Raw genomic sequence first — 19771 nt, 5'->3', positions numbered from 1 at the left:
CCGTTATTTTATTTTATTTCCTCTTGACATTGTAAAACATTATTGTCACGCGTTAACATCGTTCTTTTGAAATGTGAGATACGTGTACATATGCAATATTTCGTTTTACGAACGAGAAGTATCATATATATATATATAAATGTATATATGTAATTTTAATAATAATATATATTCAAAATAAATTTTTTCTCACACTTTTATTGAGCAAATCGAAGAGAACCGTATACTAACGAAATATACTTTCCACAATTACGGTCAAATGGAAAGAGAATAAAGATGAGAAAAAGAAATATAAGGAGCGTAAGAATAAGAAAAAAGAGGTAAAATAGGAATGGAAGAAAGAAAAACGAAGGCGCGAACGATGGATGGCTTTAGCTTCGGTTTCCTGACGAGGTTACCAAAGTTTCGTCCACAGATTCAATTTTAGTTGGCGCACCAGGCCGCGCCACGACCATTGCCGGGCCGCTCAATGCCACGTAGTAACCACCTCACAGGGGGTGTGGGGAGGGGTAGTTACTAACCCTCTTTCTATATTCACCCATCCTTCCACAAAACCTCTACCTCCGGCGTTATATCCTCCTCCTCCTCCTCCTCCTCCTCTTCCTCCTCCTAACTCGCTCGTTCTTTCCAAGTCCCCACTCTCTTCTAACGACCTTCTGCCAACGAAGATTCGAGACCACTTCATTCAACCATTCGCAACTTTTCATCCTTTTCTACGACTTTCTCTGTACCACCCATTTGTTTCATTGTCTGTCTCGTCTACTTCGAAATCCTAATAAAACTCTTAAAGAAACAAAATCAAAATAAAGAGTGAAATCTCTATATTTTCAAATCGATATAATAACGCGTATGTTTAAACTAACGATCGATGTATCGATTGTCCCTAGTTGTGTCTGTATTTTATCCCCTACAAACTTGCGTGTGTTACTTTTTTTTTTTTAAAGGTTAGTATAGAGAGATAGAAAACTTCTAGTATCGCGATTATTTCGGATTACGGCGAGAGAAAAGCCAGAGGGAAGAAATAATAAAAAGAATAAAAGGTAAATGGTATGAAATCGAAAAGGAAATATTATTGTTATAAAACAGTATACAGGTATAATGTATTAAAGCTTGACGAAGTACGCAAGCAGAAAAGATAAGTCGTGGGTGGTACGTAGCACGTTGCCGGGCGGTTGGTTCAACGGTGGCCATTGGCCAGCCAAGCCGTAAATTCGATCGTCGAACGTCTTCGGGACGCGAGGCATGGATGCTATATCCTACGTTTTTTGTTCCCTCGTTCTCCTTACAACTTCCCTTCGTCTACGCCCCCATTTTCTCGTAAGAACTAGTAGTAGAGGTACGTCATCGATTCTTCTATACGTACGCTCGCAAAACTGACCCTACCGAGCTTCTACCGCTTCTCTTTTTCTATTTTTTTTTTTCTTCTTTTTCTTCTATATCTTCTCTTTTTTCTCTTTTTTTTTTTTTTACATTTACTTTTTATACTTCGTCTCTTCAGTTTCTTCAATTTCTTTAACTTCTTTTATTTTGTCTTTCACTTCCTCGTTTTTCTCCCTCTTTTACTTCGATAACTCGTCTCGCTCGTTACACCATTTCTCTGACCACTTATTCGCCGAACAAACAACTTCGAACTCGAATTAATTCGCGAGTTCGTTGAGCCGGAGAAATCGTGCCTCCTCTCCCTACCCACTTCCCCCTCAACCACCCTCTCTCACTCTCTCGTTCTACACCACCACTCCTCCACGTCCTTCTTAATTCCGTTATCTTAATTAGTACAGCTCGTAACTCTGCAAGTACAGGTTTGGTAAGCGAAAGTCGGGAGGAAAGAGAGTGGGAGGGGGTGGAAGAAGAAAGAGATAGAAAGAGAGAGAGAGAGAGAGAGAAGGAGGCAAAAATAGTCTTTAATCTCTTTTATCGAATATTCATGTCCAACACATTTTAACACCTGAAAATGAAAGCTGCTTTCAGAGATTGAAGATAATAATAATTACGATCTCATTATCTGTTTTAATACCTTTTGAATGCCATGAACCACCGACAAGAAACGCTACGGGCCAGACTATAAACCGTTAATTCGCACGAGACAAGGACAATCTTATTACTACGTAACTTAAGGTTGAGCTCTTACCTCCTTTCAATTAACGATTAATTTCTAATGTTAACATAACGTAATTATCGCATTCGTACACATTCGACACAGATTTGGATAATCCGGTATTATTTTCTCGATTGAAATCAAACTCATTAACATGATAAATATAATTGTTTTTCTTTTAATTACGGTGTACTCGTTAAAAGTATTTATCGCTTATTATTATTATTATTATTATTATTATTATTATTATTATTATTATTATTATTATTTGATATTATTAATATTATTATTATCACATTGTTTTATACGAATAACGATGTGAAATTTTGTATAGCCAGGAAAATAAATATTTTAGGATTAAATATTCTCGGACCAATAAATATTCCTTAGTCCCTTGTTGCTATGTATCAACTCATTTTTCAGCTTTAACGTATACTAATTCTTTTCATGATCTTTCGCTAAATTACCTTTACCTTCTTCTTCTTCTTCTTCTTCTTGCTTTTTATTTTATTTTTTTTTTCTTTAATAGCTATTAAAGTCTTCCGTTATAACCATGCTCTGCGTAAGATTAAAAGTCATCAAAAAGTATCATCGGAAATGTTTTATCTCATAGAACGGATTGAAACCGCTATGAGGTAGCACTAAAATTTATAGCTCGATTTGTAATATATATGAACGTGACGCATCTCTACTACGAATCTTTCGAATATTTCATTCGGAAGATATCGACTTTGAAAGATCCAATCGTTCGTTCTTAGTCTTTTACAAAAGATAGAACTGACCTATCTCACATTCTTTGTCTTCAAAATGTCTGATAAATTATATAGGTTCACGTAACGAACTATCATTCTTCATTTTCTTTTCCTCTCAGATTCACCCCAAAATGCATTATTCAATGTGATAACAATGCACGTATATTAAAATACAACGAATATATTATTCAAATTGCATATAAATTTCATTGACAAATTAATGATTTCCCATTCGATTCTAGAATCGAAGCAAGGATTCTGTAGGTGATTAAGAAAAGGATCGCGAAAATGGCTAGTATCGAAATAGGAAGGGATATAGATAGGGTGAATTGGGGAAGGTAGTCACTTTGAGAACAACATTTACCGAGCGGCGTAACGACCGATCCCTCTATTCCCAGTGGCAACGAAAGCTCGTAAAACGGTACTTGGAAATTCGCTGCGCCAAGTTAAACTTGATGGAGACGAAGGTGGATAGTATGGCGCCGACAGCCCAGGCAGCTCGTTGCTCGCCACGGGATAGCAGGTTGTAAAGAGAGGAAGGAAGAGAAATGAAAAGAATGAGAAGGATGAGAGGAGAGAGAGAGAGAGAGAGAGAGAGAAAAGGGATGCATAGTATGGGGTCGGGACCCAGAGGACCCGAAGAAACGGCTATCGGTCGTAGACCAATTTGGTGTTTCAAAGCAGGAAGGGTGGTACCTAGTGAAAAGAGTGGCCTTTCCGAGCACAAGAGAGAAAAGAGAAAGTAGGTGGGAGGGTGGGGTGGGATCTAAAAATGAAACGATATTGTTTTAGTTGAAAAGGAGTCCTCGGTCGATACTTAGACTTCATTTTTCCATGAGACTCATCGTAAAATACGAGCACTGAAATATCAAGCAGTTACATACGTTTCCACTTGGTCTACTTCTCCTTTCTCGTTATAAAGTGAAAGAGAGAAAAAGAGATGGAAAGAATGAAAAAGAATAAGATAAGGAGAAGGAAAAGAAAAACGAAATGGAGGAAGGAAGGAAGGAAGGAAGAAAGGATGGAAAAGAAAAGAAAGAAAAGGAACATTGTCGCGAACAAAGAGTTCGAAATATTTGAGGATACCTACAACTACGGCTCCCAAGGGGAAACGACGACGACGACGACGACGACGACGACATCGACTACGTCTACGACTACGACGACGACATCGCAAGGATATATCGGAGAAAAGGACGTAGTAGAAAAAGAAAGATAGAAAGAGAAAGAAAAAGAGAAAGAGAAGGCGCGAGGGACGAATCGAAATCTCCTTTCTTCACCAACTTCGTCCTTCATCTCTTTCTCTCCTCTTCTTACGAGGATTCCTATCTCTAGCCTCTTCCGCGTCCTACGGAGCAACGACGTCTCGTGGATTACACGTGGAGAACCGCATGGGTTAGCCGTACGACTTGGCCGACTGCCTTGACTCCAACGGAGCAAAATCTGACCCCCTTTCACGAAGGGATAAATCTAAAATTTGGCATCAAAAGAAGTTAGACCACCCACTCACCCCAACCCTTACTCCCATCGCGTACTCGTCGTCGCCATTTCCTCCTCGTATCACCATCTTCTTTACTCTCCTTCCTAGTAGCTACTGTCGGAAAGAAAAAAAATCTTCTATTCGATCGGCACGACCGACCTCGGCATTTCTTCGCGTACGAAAGAAATTTCGGGGCGAGAAGATCGGTTCGATGAAAGAAAAAAAAAAGATAGATAGATAGATATAGATAGATAAATGGTATCCGTGAGATAAGGATCCTTCCAAGTTACTAGAATAGATATTTTCTAATCCAGTAAACTACTGCAATGTATTTTAAAAAAGAAAAAGAGATATAAGATCTTTCATAGATTAAATCGTTAATTAAAAAACTTAATAAGATTTAAATTGTATTCATTTTAAATCTCTCCTAACTGAATTATAAGATACATTATTCAAGAACATTGAACACACACGTAGTTATATACATAGATAGGTATGAACATGCCTCTCCAAAGTCTTATTTAAAAAATCAATAGTATACGGTAGGTCGAACTGTCTTCAAGGTGAAAACGCGTATATTTCTCTTTTCTCGCGCTAGAAAAAGAAGAAATACATCACCTATCAGCTTCTCGGTCAGTTCTATATTTAGTTCCCATGTGAGGACAAACACGTAGGAGGAAGTACCTTGCCAGTACGTGCATCTCCCTATTTCTTTCTCTCTTTTTCTCTCTTTTTTCTTATTTCTTTTCTTTTTCTCTTACTCTGGTAGGATATTAGAGTAGAAGCTATGACTGGTAAGTTACTTCTTACGTTCTTTTCGGTTAATGGTTGGGTACTTTGCTGAGCAGCGGGCGTCAGAACGGTATAGTGCTCGTTCGTGTGTTCGCCGTTTGGCCGGCCGCTAGGTCGAGATGTCCAGGAGATATCCAGGGGTGTCTCTCTCTCACTCTCTTTCTTTCTCTCTTTCTCTACCCTTCCTTTGGAACCTATAAAGCTGCAACTGTAAAGCCGGATGCGGAAGTCGTGTTCTCTCAGCTCGAGCTACCTAGTCTCTCTCGCACCCTCTCTCACACTCTCTCACACTCTCTCTCTCTCTCTCTCTTTCTCTCTCAAGATGCACGACCTATCGTAAATCGTTTCGTTCGACGTGCACGTCGAAATCGACTGCCGGCGAGTGATCAAGCGATACGCGCTAATAATAACGATGCTGTGGTCTTGATTTATGCCTTCGACCGAATTCTCATCATCGATATCTCTACCTACCTACCTACCTACCTACCTACCTACCATGTATTCGCCTTCGGCATTCTACGAAATTCGATGAAAAGCTTTAGAATCGAATCTTAACTCTATACAATTTAAGTTTCAGTTAGTTCAAAGTCGGTAAAGAGTAGAAGTTAGGTAGAACGACTCGATCATCATCATTTTCTTATCTTTCTCTCTCCTTCTCTCATACACACATACACACTCATTCACACAGTCACATACATTCACAGAGTGTCTTTCTTCCTCTTTTTATTAAAACACCGTAACCGTGTAATTAACGGGCGTCCTGAGCCGCGTAATTAGTAAGATATTTTATTTCACCCGCACTCGAACTAAATATAGGTCAATCGATTTTTACCTAACGCCATTCAGTTACTTCTACTTTCTAAAGTATTACTAAACTAAATGAAAACACAGTTACGGACAGCTAACGACCGTGATCCTTCTCCGAGCGTTAGCGAGAATTTTACTTTAATTAGGCTGCCGCGTGTCACTCGAAAGGAGGAAGAGATTGAAGAGAAGGAGAAAGAGGATAGGGGAGGAATGGAAGGATAAGAGGAGGGGGAAGGGGGTTGTCTGAAAAGGGTCGGGAATAGCGTTCCGCTTTCAAAGTTCTTTTTAGGCGCGTTCACGAAATTTGCGGCCATTAGGCGAACCGCACGTGACGACCTTTTGGATTCATTATTGTCACGCTTCGTAGCACTCGAAAGAAATCCGGTATATAAATATATTTTCCTAAACGTAAAAAAAAAAAAAAAAAAAGAAAAAAATAAGTATCTCGAGTAGTCGTCTCCATTTTTTACTTTGAAGAATTTGATATCGATCGTCGTCGTTTACGTATCCTCTCGAAAAACCATAGCTGAGAAAGAAAGTTAATGTTTATTACCGAAACCAAAAGTGCTAAGGATCGAGACTATCGAAATCCTGATAGGTTAACGAGGAAAGTTTATTTGCGTATTTACTACTTTTCCGTAGAAGAAAAACCGCTATCTTAATGCCACGTCACGAGCGAGAAAATCCAACAACGTTTCTCACCCCTTTTCTTCGCGCTATATCTCTCGGTTTGATCTCATCCTCCGTGAGAATTTGCGCTCTTTACTTCTTTTCTCTTTCTTTTTTTCTTTCTTTCTTTTTTTTCTTTCTTTCTTTTTTTTTTTTTCCCCACGCTTGCACAATTTTATCCAAGAAAATTTTTCTTTTTTTCTACGCTTTTGTCTCACTGTTCTTCCACCCTAGTAGCGAAACCATTTCGAGTCTAACACACGATCACAGAGGGTGCAGAAAAAAAATCGAATAGATATGAACGAAAAAAAGAAAAGGAAGAAGATGTAATGGAAAATAAAAAGAAAAAAAAAAAAGAAAAAAGAAAAAGAAAAACAAAATGTAAGAGAAAAGAGAGAAACATCTAAAATTTCTCATGGAGAAGAAATTCGATAGGCAAAGAAGAAGAACTCGATAACATCATTGGCTCTCGCATCTCAAACGCGATAATAACGTAACCGGCTGTTCGAGATAATCTCGATGGAGATCTATTTATCGCGGGATGCCTGCCTGCCTGCCTGCTTGCCTGTCTGCCGAAGAAAAAGTAAAGAGGCTGCTGTAGAAAGAACCAAAAAAGGGCTGTTAGAAAAGAGTGAGATATTCTGTTGGCGCATTGCATTACCTATCCAGCTATCTTCTGGTTTCCGGAGAACTACAGGGGGTGCCTTTACACCATGTAAAAAAAATGACTACTCTCTCTCTCTTTCTCTCTCTCTCTCTGTGTGAAATACACAATCAGTCACCTTTCGTTCACTTATCAAATCCCTACGTCAAATGATTTGCCTAGTTTTCTCACTAAATAACCAACAGTTACATTTCATGTATTTACGTAAACAGTTTTATCATAATATAAGTAGACGTACAATAATTCTTACGTATAATAATTGAAAATATTGAAGGATTTTCTACCTTTCTCAGATATACCCCTATACGTTCGAATGCTTTATTATCAAAGGACAAAGGATAATAAATGAAAGAAGTGGATGTAAGGGAGCGTGACAGAAAAAGTAGTCCGAAACGGAAGGAAGGGATGAACAACGGGACACGTTTTCTCGTCTTACGACAATTCCGACTTTGATTTGTTTTTCTTTCCTTCCTTCCTTCCTTCCTTCCTTCCTTCCTTCCTTCCTTCCTTCCTTCCTTCCTTCCTTCCTTCCTTCCTTCCTTTCCCTCTTACATTGTCAATGACAAATCTCTTTTTATCTCTTTATTTCTTTCTTTCTTTCTCTCTCTCTCTCTATATATATATATATATATCTTTCGTACTTTCCTTTCAATGTAATAGAAAGACAATCGAAACGAGATAAAGAAAATTCGATTGTAAAAGAAGAAAAAGCGAGGAAAGAAACGCACTTGACCATAAGATACTTTCCGGCATTCACGCTCGGCGCTACTTAACTGCCGTTTTAAGCTTCTTTTCCACCCTTGCGAGAAAGACTCGATTAATAAGAATGAAGGACGTATAAGGTTGGAGACGGCTGCGAATAATTAAAATGTTATAAAAGCTCGAGAAAATATTCGAGTAATTCGAACTAGAGAACGAAAAAAGAGAAAGAAAGAGAGACATAGATAAAGAGAAAGATAAAGATAAAGAGAAAAAGAAAAAGAGAGAGAAAAAGGCAATGCTCGTCTGTAGATCGCGTTTGTCTGAAAAGTGTTTTTACGGTCTCCTTCGGGCCGATCCTAAATTATACGTGTTTCTACGGTTTTATTCAACTCTGTTCGATCATTTCTTTCTTTCTCCTCATCTTCTTATTCTTATTCTCCTTCTTTTACTCTTTTTTCAACGCTCTAATAACACCGTCGAATAATTAAAATTTGTAAAGTTAGTCAGAAATAAAAGTAAGAAAAATGTTCGAAATTTGCGAGAACATTTTGCCGTGTAATTTTACTTGTCCTTCGATATATCTCGTTATTTTTCTATCAATCATCTCTATAAATATTATTATGAAAGGATTGATAAGCGATCACACGACCTGTAAAAACAGTACCCTGGCCGAAAAATCGTCTACACCGTTGGACCGTATAAAGGATCATCAGGAACTCATTTAGTTTCTCTCCTCGTACTCTCTGACATAGATATGCTGATGTTCTATATGCTGATGTTCTATATGCTGTATAAATATTGGATGTTTATTTTAGTAAAAACCTGTATATATAGTGAGTTACAGGAATATTCGCAACCTCACGATCAATTTCAAATAATCGATAGTTTTTTTGTAACGCGCCGATATTTCAAAAATTCTTATGCATAGAAACGTATTTTAGAATTATTCAACTTTTAAATTGTGATATCAATTTTATTACTAAAGAAAATTGTATTATATAATAGAATTTGTATATTAGATATTTATTAATATCTATTATATAATAGAATTGTATTATATAATAGAAGTAAAATTGTATATAACTGAGAGATAAGAGAATTGGTCTGACAAAATATACTTTAATCGTTTCAAAACTATTATAAGATGCAAAGAATAATCAACCCAAGTATTACTTACAAAAATATCAAATTGTGAGACCAATTTTTGATCATTTAAGTCAAATTATATTTTTCTAAATATAAAATATTCTTCTGTAATAAAATTAATATCAATTTGAAAATGTAATTATTTTTAAAATAAGGATTTTCTTGTATAAGAATTTAAAAGCTTTGCATTACAAGCAAATATCAATTATTTAAAAATTATAGTAAAAGTAGGCAAGAATACTCCTGTGACTCATTGTATATTCAGCATATTTCAGCCAAGTATGAAGTTTATAATACAACCGTAGAAGAGAGAACAAAATTAGCCTAGAAAGTTCTCACTATTTGAAAAGTTGAAATGTAATAATCAACTTATTAAGGGAAAGTTTAATTACAGATCATTGCGTTTGTTTTCTTCAATTGAAACTAGTCAAGAACTAAGAAACATAATAGTTTTCATTTTTCATCTCATTGTGTAGACACAAAAAATGTATATGATTATTTATATTATCAATAAACATATTTCAATATGTTCATACCATCAGTAGTGTATATGCATGACTGTTCCGGCTTGTACCATTGGTGGTGTAGAATGATGGTCTGGTTGAGCAGCTTTTACCATTGATAATACAAACGTATCAATTCATTTAATTCAAATCAGAGCAATCCAGCTGAAAAAATTACAAATAACGAACACATATGAAATACAACCTCATCATAAATACATTTAATTAATATGAGCTGTAAAAAAGAAGGCTATGGGGTTTCAAATATTTTACTATTACCATTATTTTCTCTTTCAATTCTCTACATGCAATGATTTCTACAGTAGATGACAAAATTTATACACAATAGGATATATTATTACATATACTATGTATAAAAACATAGATAATACGTGTATGCTAAACTATTTGTACGTGTTCTTTCGGTAAACGCGACACATTTTTTCCTTGCGATACTCATCTCGTTCCAGAGTTTTCACTCTAGGAAGCTATCCGATAACATCTCGATCGAAAGTAGCAGCTGTAATAGCTCTCTTTTCTTTTACTTATCCCCCGCTTTTCCTCTCCTTTTCTATTGAATTTCGTAACTCGAGCATAACCTCAGATTCTTTTAACACCAACGTTTCTTTACTACCCTTGATCGCTTCCACTCATTATAGATAATTGAAAGATCGAAAAGTTTACGACACTTTGATTTTCTTTCTTTCTCTCTCACTCTATCTCTTTTACTTTTTTCTTTCTCGTTTGCAATCTAAAATTACAGACTCGAATTTGTGGATCAGCGAACGTAAGCTTATAAGGGTAAAGCCGATGAGGAAATGAGAGAAGTTCAGTCAGCGAAGACAATCGGATTTTCTAGATAATACGTATCACGAATCGTCTTTACGACAATTAGTAACCTTCAGGTAGCATCTTTCTACTTATACGCATCGTGATAACCACACACAGCAACTCTTAGTGGTGAATGTGATAAGAGGGTGGTTCTAAAGGAAATGATGCTGCTGCTGCTACTGGCGATGAGTAAGAGAGAGAGAGAGAGGTAAAATTCTCGTAAAAAAAAGTCGCTAACTCGCTTCCTCGATTCGTCTGATCCTCCAACTTCTCTTCTATCCTTGTCTTGCTTCTTCTAGCAAAGAGAGAGAGTAAGAAAGAGAGAGAGAGAGACAAGCTGACACTTTCCTCCACGTCCTAATTTATACTGATTAGATATCGAGGAGACTGTGGGATATCAGCTGTGGAAGCGAAATCGGAATTACGATTATCCGACGAATCCGACAGTAAAGTCCGGAAACGTAATCGAAACGTGCGATTTGCTTAGCCTCCTCCCTCTATACCTCTCTCTCTCTCTCTCTCTCTCTCTCTCTCTCTCTCTCTCTCTCTCTCTCTTACACGTACCCACACACATACACAACTTGCTAGCAAGCGTGTCTCGAGAGAATTTGAAATCGATGATTCTCGAAAGCGGCTTCAACGTTCATCGGCAGTAATTACCACGATGATGGAGAAACTGTTCGAGATAGTGAGAAATCTCGAATGTTGAAGAATAAATTTGAAAACCCTTGGAGAAAATGGATTTCGAAAATGGATTTCGAAAATGGACTTCGGCAAGGAGTTTCTAATGTACTCACGTCGGATCACGTTTTACGGTAAGAAAAGAAACGATGCAATTGACTTTCTTACTTTTGTGTTGTACATTTCTACGAAATTTTTCATTTTAATCTAGAATATCTTGAATCTTAGATAAAATGAACAAATATTATTTGTCGATAATATATATCGATACATTATTATTATTATTATTATTATTATTATTATTATTATTAGTACTCACACATAAATTGAGTATTCGAGATTGATATTTTTTGTCGATGGTACGGCAAGATAAAGACAGTCTTATCCGTATTAACGTCTCAAATACGAGGAAAGTTTTCTCAACGAGCAACTAGCTTTCCTTCCAAAGAGTTACGAGAAAATAAGATCCTTATTATTACAGAATGGAGAAGCAAATAATTTATGAAGTCTCGACCAGAGAATCATCTTCGTAGAGCTTATCAAAAGAATATCCAACTTGAGGTTGATTTTACGAGATCAACCGAAAAAACAAAAAAAAAAGAAATAAAAAAAAAACTTACTTACCCGTTTCTTTTCGTCATCACATAATATGCCATCTCAAACCGATGGAATTCTTCTTTTCAACATCTTCAATTCTTATACACAAGGAAACATTTTTAAACTGACAGTCTATAAGATCTACGTGACCAAACTTGAATCCTTTTTCCATTGGGCTAGCTCAAACTTGTATTCCACATCCTATGCGCTTCGATATCTCCTATGCTTTCGACATATCCCATGAACAACGGGGTAGAGAATTCCCATGCGTTTTTGCCACGGCTGCTACGAACGAGTACCCAACCACTCGTTTCTACTATCTACACGAAAGCAAAGGTGGCTCCTGTTGGGAGGTGAAGTGCAACTATGGAAGCCGAGGTGGAGTCGAGTGGTAGGATAGCGAGCCAGGATCGATGGAGATAATGCCCATTACCCCTAATACGAACTCTCCTTCTCTCTTTTCTCTCTCTTACCCTTCCTTTCTCTCTCTCTCTCTTTCTTTCTTTCTTTCTTTTTCTTTCTCTCTCCTGTTCCAATTCCATTTTCGTGGCTCCTCGAGATCGGTAACCGATGCTTTTTACCGCCTTCGCTGACTCGATTCTCGTGATCCGTGAACTCTTTTCTCCGCAAGCTCATCGTCATCATCGTCATTGATCAAAAATTTCTCAAATCCCTAACGCAAAACCTTTCCCCCTTTTCCTATCTTCACCCGGATGAGACGTAGATTAGAAAAACCTGATCCTCAATAAAATGATTTATTTAAAGTATCCAATAGAAAAAGGGATGCAGTTAGGAATAACTAACTTTACAGATTTCTTCCTTCCCTTAATAGACAAAGAAAATAAAAAAGGAAATAAAGAAAATGAATGATTATTGAAAAATGTACGATTGGGAAGAATTTTTTATCTTTTCGAAAGAAAATTGAAAAGTTTATTTGTAACGCTGATTTTCTTTGCTACGTGAAAATTTTTTTAAAAATATGTATTTGAATGATAGATAAAATTACATTTTCGTAGATTGTTTGTAAAATTTTGTTTTTGCTTAGAATCATGAAAAAAGAAAGAAACAAAGACGACAATGAAACAATTTTCTCAACAGTATTTGCTTTTATAATATTATAATTATTTCAATTTATTCGAAATCGTATAATTATTAATAAAAATAACTATTTTTCTTTTATCGATATTATAAATTGTTCTATAAATAATTTGAACGTTATAACAAAGTAATTAAGGTTTAATAAAACCACATTTACTTTTGAAATTGGAAAAGAATGAGACTTTGATCGAGAGCTCGTAAAACTACCCTCTCTTTCTCTCTCTTTCTTCCTCTATTAGTCAGTAATTAATGTTCATGACTAATTATCGCCGTGAGTATGAGGACGGTTATACGATATACAAGATATAGCACAATATATACATATATATATAACAAGAAGAAAAATCGTGGTGGATCGAGGCCGAGGTAGTAAGTCGTACGGGCGCAATAACCTGTTGAGTGCGTTCGCGTAGGTGGTGAATAGTGGATACGTGTACGCGCGAAAGTCTGGGGATGAAGTTTCTCGAGGAAATACACGCGAGACAACGCGATAGAGCTTGTAGGAATAGTAAACGTACACATGACCGAAAAGAGAACGTCACATGGCGCATAAGGAAGAAGATAGAACATCCAATAATACTGAATAATACTTTTATATAAAATTCAAGCAAACCAACAAACAAAATAACCAAATTTTAAAAGAAGAATATGAAGAAGAAGAAGAAAAAAAAAGAAAATTATAATAAATTAAAAAAGACACAGAAGAAGAAAAAACTTGAAATTTTGACAACACGAATCCTTGTCGTTCCAACACAAAAGGAATTCTTTAAAATTCGTGAGAATTATTATAATATCATAATTAATTAATTGAATGTAATTATGGGATAAAAAAAATTTTGGAAGTTCTCGCGATTCGGCTTCCGAAGTCAGACCGAACAAACTTTTTTTTCTATTCTTCTCTCTCGTTTTTTTCCTCTTTGTCTTTCATTTTTCTCTGTCTTCTTTGTCGTTGGACTTTCGACCTGAAACCGTTTGACTAAACTTCGTTTGTTCCAACATTAAACCTTGCACACCTTTCTATCCGATATAAATGTATCTACCGCATTAATTAGGTTTTATAGTCCCTCGAACGTTCGTACGGCAATTAAAGCCACTCTAACGGAAATGGTTCTCGAAGTTCAGATATATCGATCCTTTATCGGATATCAGAGACTGTTCTATCGTCGCGCCGTGGTAACGTTACTCGCGAAATGGTCGAGATTAGAGTACGGTGTATGATTGGAATAAAAAGAAAGACGTTTGTGGAATTAACGAAAGTCCTTGAGATTCTCGTACAAGGTAATAATGATTTAACGAGGATCCCACTCAGTTTTCGGAAATACCTGAGGAGAAAATAATTGTTAAAAAAAAGGAAATTCTTTTTAAATTTAACGTTAAATTAAATCTTTATCATTTATCAACTTTTTTTAATACAAATGTTCAAGAGACATATACGTCATTTGCACATCGAAAGGATTTTATAATTAATGTTAACTATTATTCTTGTTAAAGTAAAACGTTAAACATTGAACTTGAGCTTGATGAAATCATATACACAGTTTTCAAAAGAGAGACCCTGAAAATTATCATCAGGAGGCCAATAAATACGCTACAACGTTCGAACAGACAATCATTATATAACACAGTTCTTCTTTTTCTCTTTGTTTTTAAATATAAATTATAGTATAATATAAATTAATTTTGATAATATTTTCCTACAACGTCAGTTTTATTCTAATTCTTACATATACATATACGTATATAATGAATATTCATAATTACGGAAATATAAATTCAACTAACACAAATAGAGAATATCACGGATAATGATAAACGGAAGGACTTGGACAAGGACGAATCAAGAGTTAGTGAGCGAATCGAACCACTACCACCCACTGTCTCACCTCGTTCACTCGCAACACGTTCGTGAAATGAACGTTCTAACATGTTCGACCGTTTTGCTACGAAATAAACAATATATCTCTTATACGCCCGCACTTTGGCCATCTGTGTGCTTATATCTTTCTATACAGATACGACTTACACATATATAAAGAGATATGCATATAACTACATGTACATAACTAATTACATATATATATTCACATGGGTTCGTGTTAGGAAAGCATTGTGTCAACTTGCCAGTGTTAAGCATTTGATACGACCGCTTTCCTGTTTCGCTCGTCCTTTTCCATCCGAAGCGAGTAAACGAATAGCAAGCGAGTAACCAAGCCATTGTCATTGTCGTCGTGTCGTTGTCGTTGTCGTTGTCGTCGTCATCGTCGTCGTCGACTTGTTCGAGTTGTAACCGAGCCTCTACTGGACACTGCTATACTATAGTAGTAGCCTCTTCTTCGTATACGAATTGTACAGCGATACGATACGATATGCCGTTGTATATATCTGTCCTTTTTTCTTTTTTCTTCCTCCTATCCTTTTCTTATGTACGTATAAGCGCATATGACACTATACTGCTACATTTGCTCAACAGCGAATAGTAGTAGTCTTTCGGTTAGTCGATCACCTGCATGCTTGCGTGATACATTGTACTTACACGCGCTTACGGTTCTTTCTTTTTTTTTTTTTTAATTGCAATTGTTTTTTTTTTTTTTATTTCGTCTGAGAAAAATAATAAGTATCTTCGCGTCGTTCTTCGATCGTATATATTGTTTTATGTGTGATCATCATCAAAGTGAATTTGTTTAATCTGAAGTAACGATCTTTATGTTTCTTTTTATTTACTTATTTTTTCTTTCCGTGATAAAATAGAGAAAATCGATCGCTCAACCAACAATACTCGATAACGCGATTCTCATTGTAATTTTGTATCCGCGAGTACTGAATTTCATCGTTCATTTATCCGGAAATGCGAGTGGAAATGTAAAAATATTCCTCGCTGCGTTTAGATTCATTAATATCGGCTATTCAACGATAGTATTGCATTTCAATAGGATTTCATTTCCATTTGTTGCGGCAGATGCAGCACTTAAATTTTAGATTATATATGAAACAACATAAGTGATATTCGAAACGCGTTTACTTTGCTATCGATACTAGTGAATTTACATCGATGAAAATAATTATCAAGATATATATTACAAATATATCTATAGATTAAAAATGATTTTTTCTTTGTTGAAATATTTCTAAAATAAATGATATTCAATCGATATTTCGAAAGTGGGTTGTTAAATCAAAATCAATCGAAATAAATCGTACAACTTAACATTTTTTTGTAACGTCCGTGTGCTTTTTTTTTTGCAGAATGTAATATCGTAGCAATTATTATCGAAAAAGAAAGCAGAGAAAAATTGGATAAAAATTTTTTAAAAATTACATTGGTGCAGATACGGTAGAAGGATATTTTTGGTAGCTGCGCATACATTTATTATTCAACCATATTCTCCCACGCGAGTTTTCTTTTTTACCTTTTTTATTTTTTTCTTTTCATTTCGTTTCAGAGCAACGGTTGTGTTCAACGAAAAAAAAAAAAAAAAAAAAAATACTTGTATATATATATATACCGTCGCTCATGTAAAATTAATATTTTTCTGTTTTGTTCGAAAAATAACGCCGGCCACAGACAGGTGGAGTTAGAGAAAATGTTCGTAGCGTTGACGTTAAAATCAACGAAAGCGTTCGTGTAAACAATACAAGGGCTTCTCACGATTTCATATTTTTATTCTCTTTGGTTAAAGTAATATCTTTATTAAAATTATTTTTCACTCTATCGTATTACGATCGATACATAAACACACGACTACCAATAATTCAGAAAAAGAGAGAGAAAATTTAACGATAGTATTGATGAGTAGAATTATTTAATTTCATTGAAATGTTTAATATGCCAATGAATATTTAATTAACATTTACTGTAAATCATTAACATCGTATATAGCAAATATATAAATATAATTTTCCTGTACACGTGTAATTCAGATAACTATAAGTAATGTTTAAAAAATAATTATGTCATAATATGATGTCACTCAAAATATAATACACAAACATAGGTATAAATAAATCTTAATATTTTCCGAAATTCTAAATAACATTATTTTGTAAACACTCTGTCTCTCTCTCTCTCTCTCTCTCTTTTTCTCTCTATCACTATTTCTTCCCCTTCCTCTGGAACTAAAGAAAAGAAAAGAAAAGATTATTTATCGAGAACCGCCTCCCAAGAGTCCCGCGGTAACCATGCGTGAAAACAAAACAAAGCCGTTCTTCAACAAATCGTCCTTGAGCAGTTACTCGAGATATCACATTTCGACGACGATTGCACAAGGAAGCCAGATGAAGACTAAGCGAAGAAATTTGAAGAAGGAACATATATACATTATATATACTAGTCCCCTATATAAATACGTACATATATATATATATATTATAAAAAATAATTTAAATATAAATATATATAATATAATTTATTTATATATCTATATAAAGCTATATATACAGAGAGACAAAAATAATCGAAGTAGTATTGTTGAACACACGTTATAGGATATTTTTTGTTGTTGTTATCTTTGCTCGAGATTGCGAGGAGCGTAATCAGAGAGACGCTCGTTGACTCGTGACGTTTCCGTTCGAAGCTTCCGCTCCACAGAACCGCACCGTTTCCGTTCGACTTGCCCAACCCACAACAACATACATGCGTGAGTGAGTGCGTGCGTGCGTGCGTGCTTGCGTATAAGTAAATATAGAACAAGTGACCACCACTAGTACGACGACGACGACGACGACTACGAAGACTATCATCGTTCTTTTAACAATAAGTTTTTATTCGAGTAACGTGCTACTGAAATCAAGGTTCGTCGTGAAAAAAAAAAAAAAAAACCTACAAAAGTGCATTTTTTTTTTTTTTTTTTTTGATAATTTGTCGACCGATTTTTCTACAATTTTCATTTAGTTTAGTTTCATTTCATTTCTATGTATTTTTCTTAAGAACTCGTTCAAGAACAACGGGATATTTCACTCTTATTTTGTGGTCTTCACAAATTTTAAATATCGAAGAAAAATAGTTCGGAGTTTTGTGTTGTGTTGTGTTGTGTTTCATTTTTTTCCCCATTTTTTTTTTTTGAGAGGGGGTTCCTCCTCTTGTTTCTTTTTACAAGGACCTTCGAAAAGTTCAAAAAGGTCGTTCGGTACACGAATTTATTCAAGTAGCAGACAGCTACAACGGTATACGAGCGATAGTACGAGGAGTTTGATCTACCGTGAAAAATATTCGTTGAAAGAGAGAGATAGAAATAGAGAGAGAGAGAGAGAGAGAGAGAGGATTCGCGGAAAGTCGTCGAAAAGTTTCTCTTCGGTCTTCTCAAAGAATCAAGAATATCCTCTCCTCCTTCCTTCTTTTCTCTCTCTCCCTCTCTTTATCTATCCATCTAGTAACAGTGGGTATCGTCTATCAACGATAGTAACATCTTCTTTTTCTCGAGAAAAGGACAAAGCAAAAGATGAGATTAAACGAACTCAACTCCATCGAATGGTAGCTAATATCCACAAAGAAACATTTTATTCGAGTCAAACGAATTGGATGAAATCGTTCCATGACGTAACGGAACAACACTTACTTACTGTGACCAATAGCGATAAACGATTTTTCTAGCATTTGATCTTCTCAAAGTATTTAGATAGAAAATCATATTGTAAAAAGCTAATTTTTTTATTTCATATTCCTAATTTTTCTTTCTTTTATATTTACTATCGACTTAATGAACATATCAATGCATCGATTCATTATTAATGTCGTTTTGAAATCTATGATTGTATAAATAGTGTACTAGATGTTAGAGAGAGAGAGAGAGAGAGAGAGAGAGAGAGAGATTATCAGCATAGTTGTGTGTATCTATTTGTGCGTTTAGCTTCATTCTTGGTTTAAGTATCATAGAGTGCATATGTGTAAGTGCGTTTGTTTGTTATGTAGGAAATTCTTTTGTCATTAATTCAAATGAATATCATGGAGTGTGTGTGTGTGTGTAAATGTGTTTAATTTGGTTTAAGTGTGTGTGCCAAATATCAGTAATGTATCAACGATTCAATTTAAATTAGATTAGGAAAATTCAATGAGAATCAGAGGAGAAAATATTGAGAATAACAAACGAGTGTTGTAAGATATTTTAGAGACATCAATAACACATGGAAACTTTAATTTAATATAAAATAAAACACCAAAATACTATAGTAATTAGTGTTTTATAATACGCATGTGTGATTGACGTTATGTGCGCGAAGACAAGGAAAAGACAAAAAGTATAATAATAATATCAAGTTCATAGCATATTTAAACGTAACTGTGTCTTATTTCGTATCAACGGAAATTGAACTAAAGAAAGGTTTTCGTCATTCTACTATTGACAAGTCGCTCGCACGCCGATTGCGAGAAAAGTAGTCGCATGTGTGTAGACGGTGGTCGAAAATGGCGTTGGTGCCGAGTAAGAATAAATTGAAAATGGGCAGTGCGGGCCGATATTATGGCGCCTATCTCATCTATGACGTGGCGAACTCGTGCCTTGCAACCTTGCACGCCAAGATACCTTCTCCGCTCGATGGCACGCAAGCGAACCTTCCGTCTCCCGTACACGTCCAGAACCCCCGTAAGTTTTTCTCTAAACTCTCTTCTTATTCCTAATATTATTTTCTTTTTATTTCTTTATATATTTTTTAATTATTTATTTTCTTTTCGTCTGTTGCCATATCTATATTTTTTATTTTCTATCTTCTAAAAACTATTACTGAGTGTATACATTATAAATGATAAGGATACAAATGTTGTATCAATTACACAATCAAAGACTTTTTTGTGATATTTATTTATACAATTTTACGTTTTAATACAATACGCACGTTAATCAAAGTAAAAATCTAGTTACTTAGTAAACTGTAAAACAGGTTAAATCAGATGGTGTAGGGGAACAAAAAAAACAGAAGAAAAGTTGTGCCACGCGCGTAAGGCAAAGTAACCGGTGCTTCTTC

The 19771-nt window shown here is 35.4% G+C and overlaps 1 protein-coding gene across 10 annotated transcripts in view; it reads left to right on the top strand.

Annotated features, from left to right (window-relative positions):
* LOC107065093 (nucleolysin TIAR) overlaps positions 1-19771 on the top strand; it is a 418517-nt gene that overhangs the window by 244398 nt on the left and 154348 nt on the right. The window contains exon 1 of one of the 10 annotated variants that reach the window (XM_089174055.1): positions 11190-11256. The exons of 8 other annotated variants lie outside the window; for them this stretch is intronic. In XM_089174055.1, the coding sequence (XP_089030181.1) occupies positions 11205-11256 (52 nt within the window). In that variant the 5' untranslated portion in view covers positions 11190-11204. Of the gene's footprint in view, positions 1-11189; positions 11257-18878; positions 19393-19771 lie in introns of those variants that run through there. One more of the 10 variants, XM_089174039.1, reaches the window with a different exon arrangement.

This window comes from Polistes dominula, unplaced genomic scaffold (assembly GCF_049000335.1).
Source record: "Polistes dominula isolate Pdom_NZ unplaced genomic scaffold, Pdom_raw_medaka contig_28, whole genome shotgun sequence".
NCBI lineage: Eukaryota > Metazoa > Arthropoda > Insecta > Hymenoptera > Vespidae > Polistes > Polistes dominula.
This window is presented reverse-complemented; position numbering and strand designations above follow the sequence as displayed.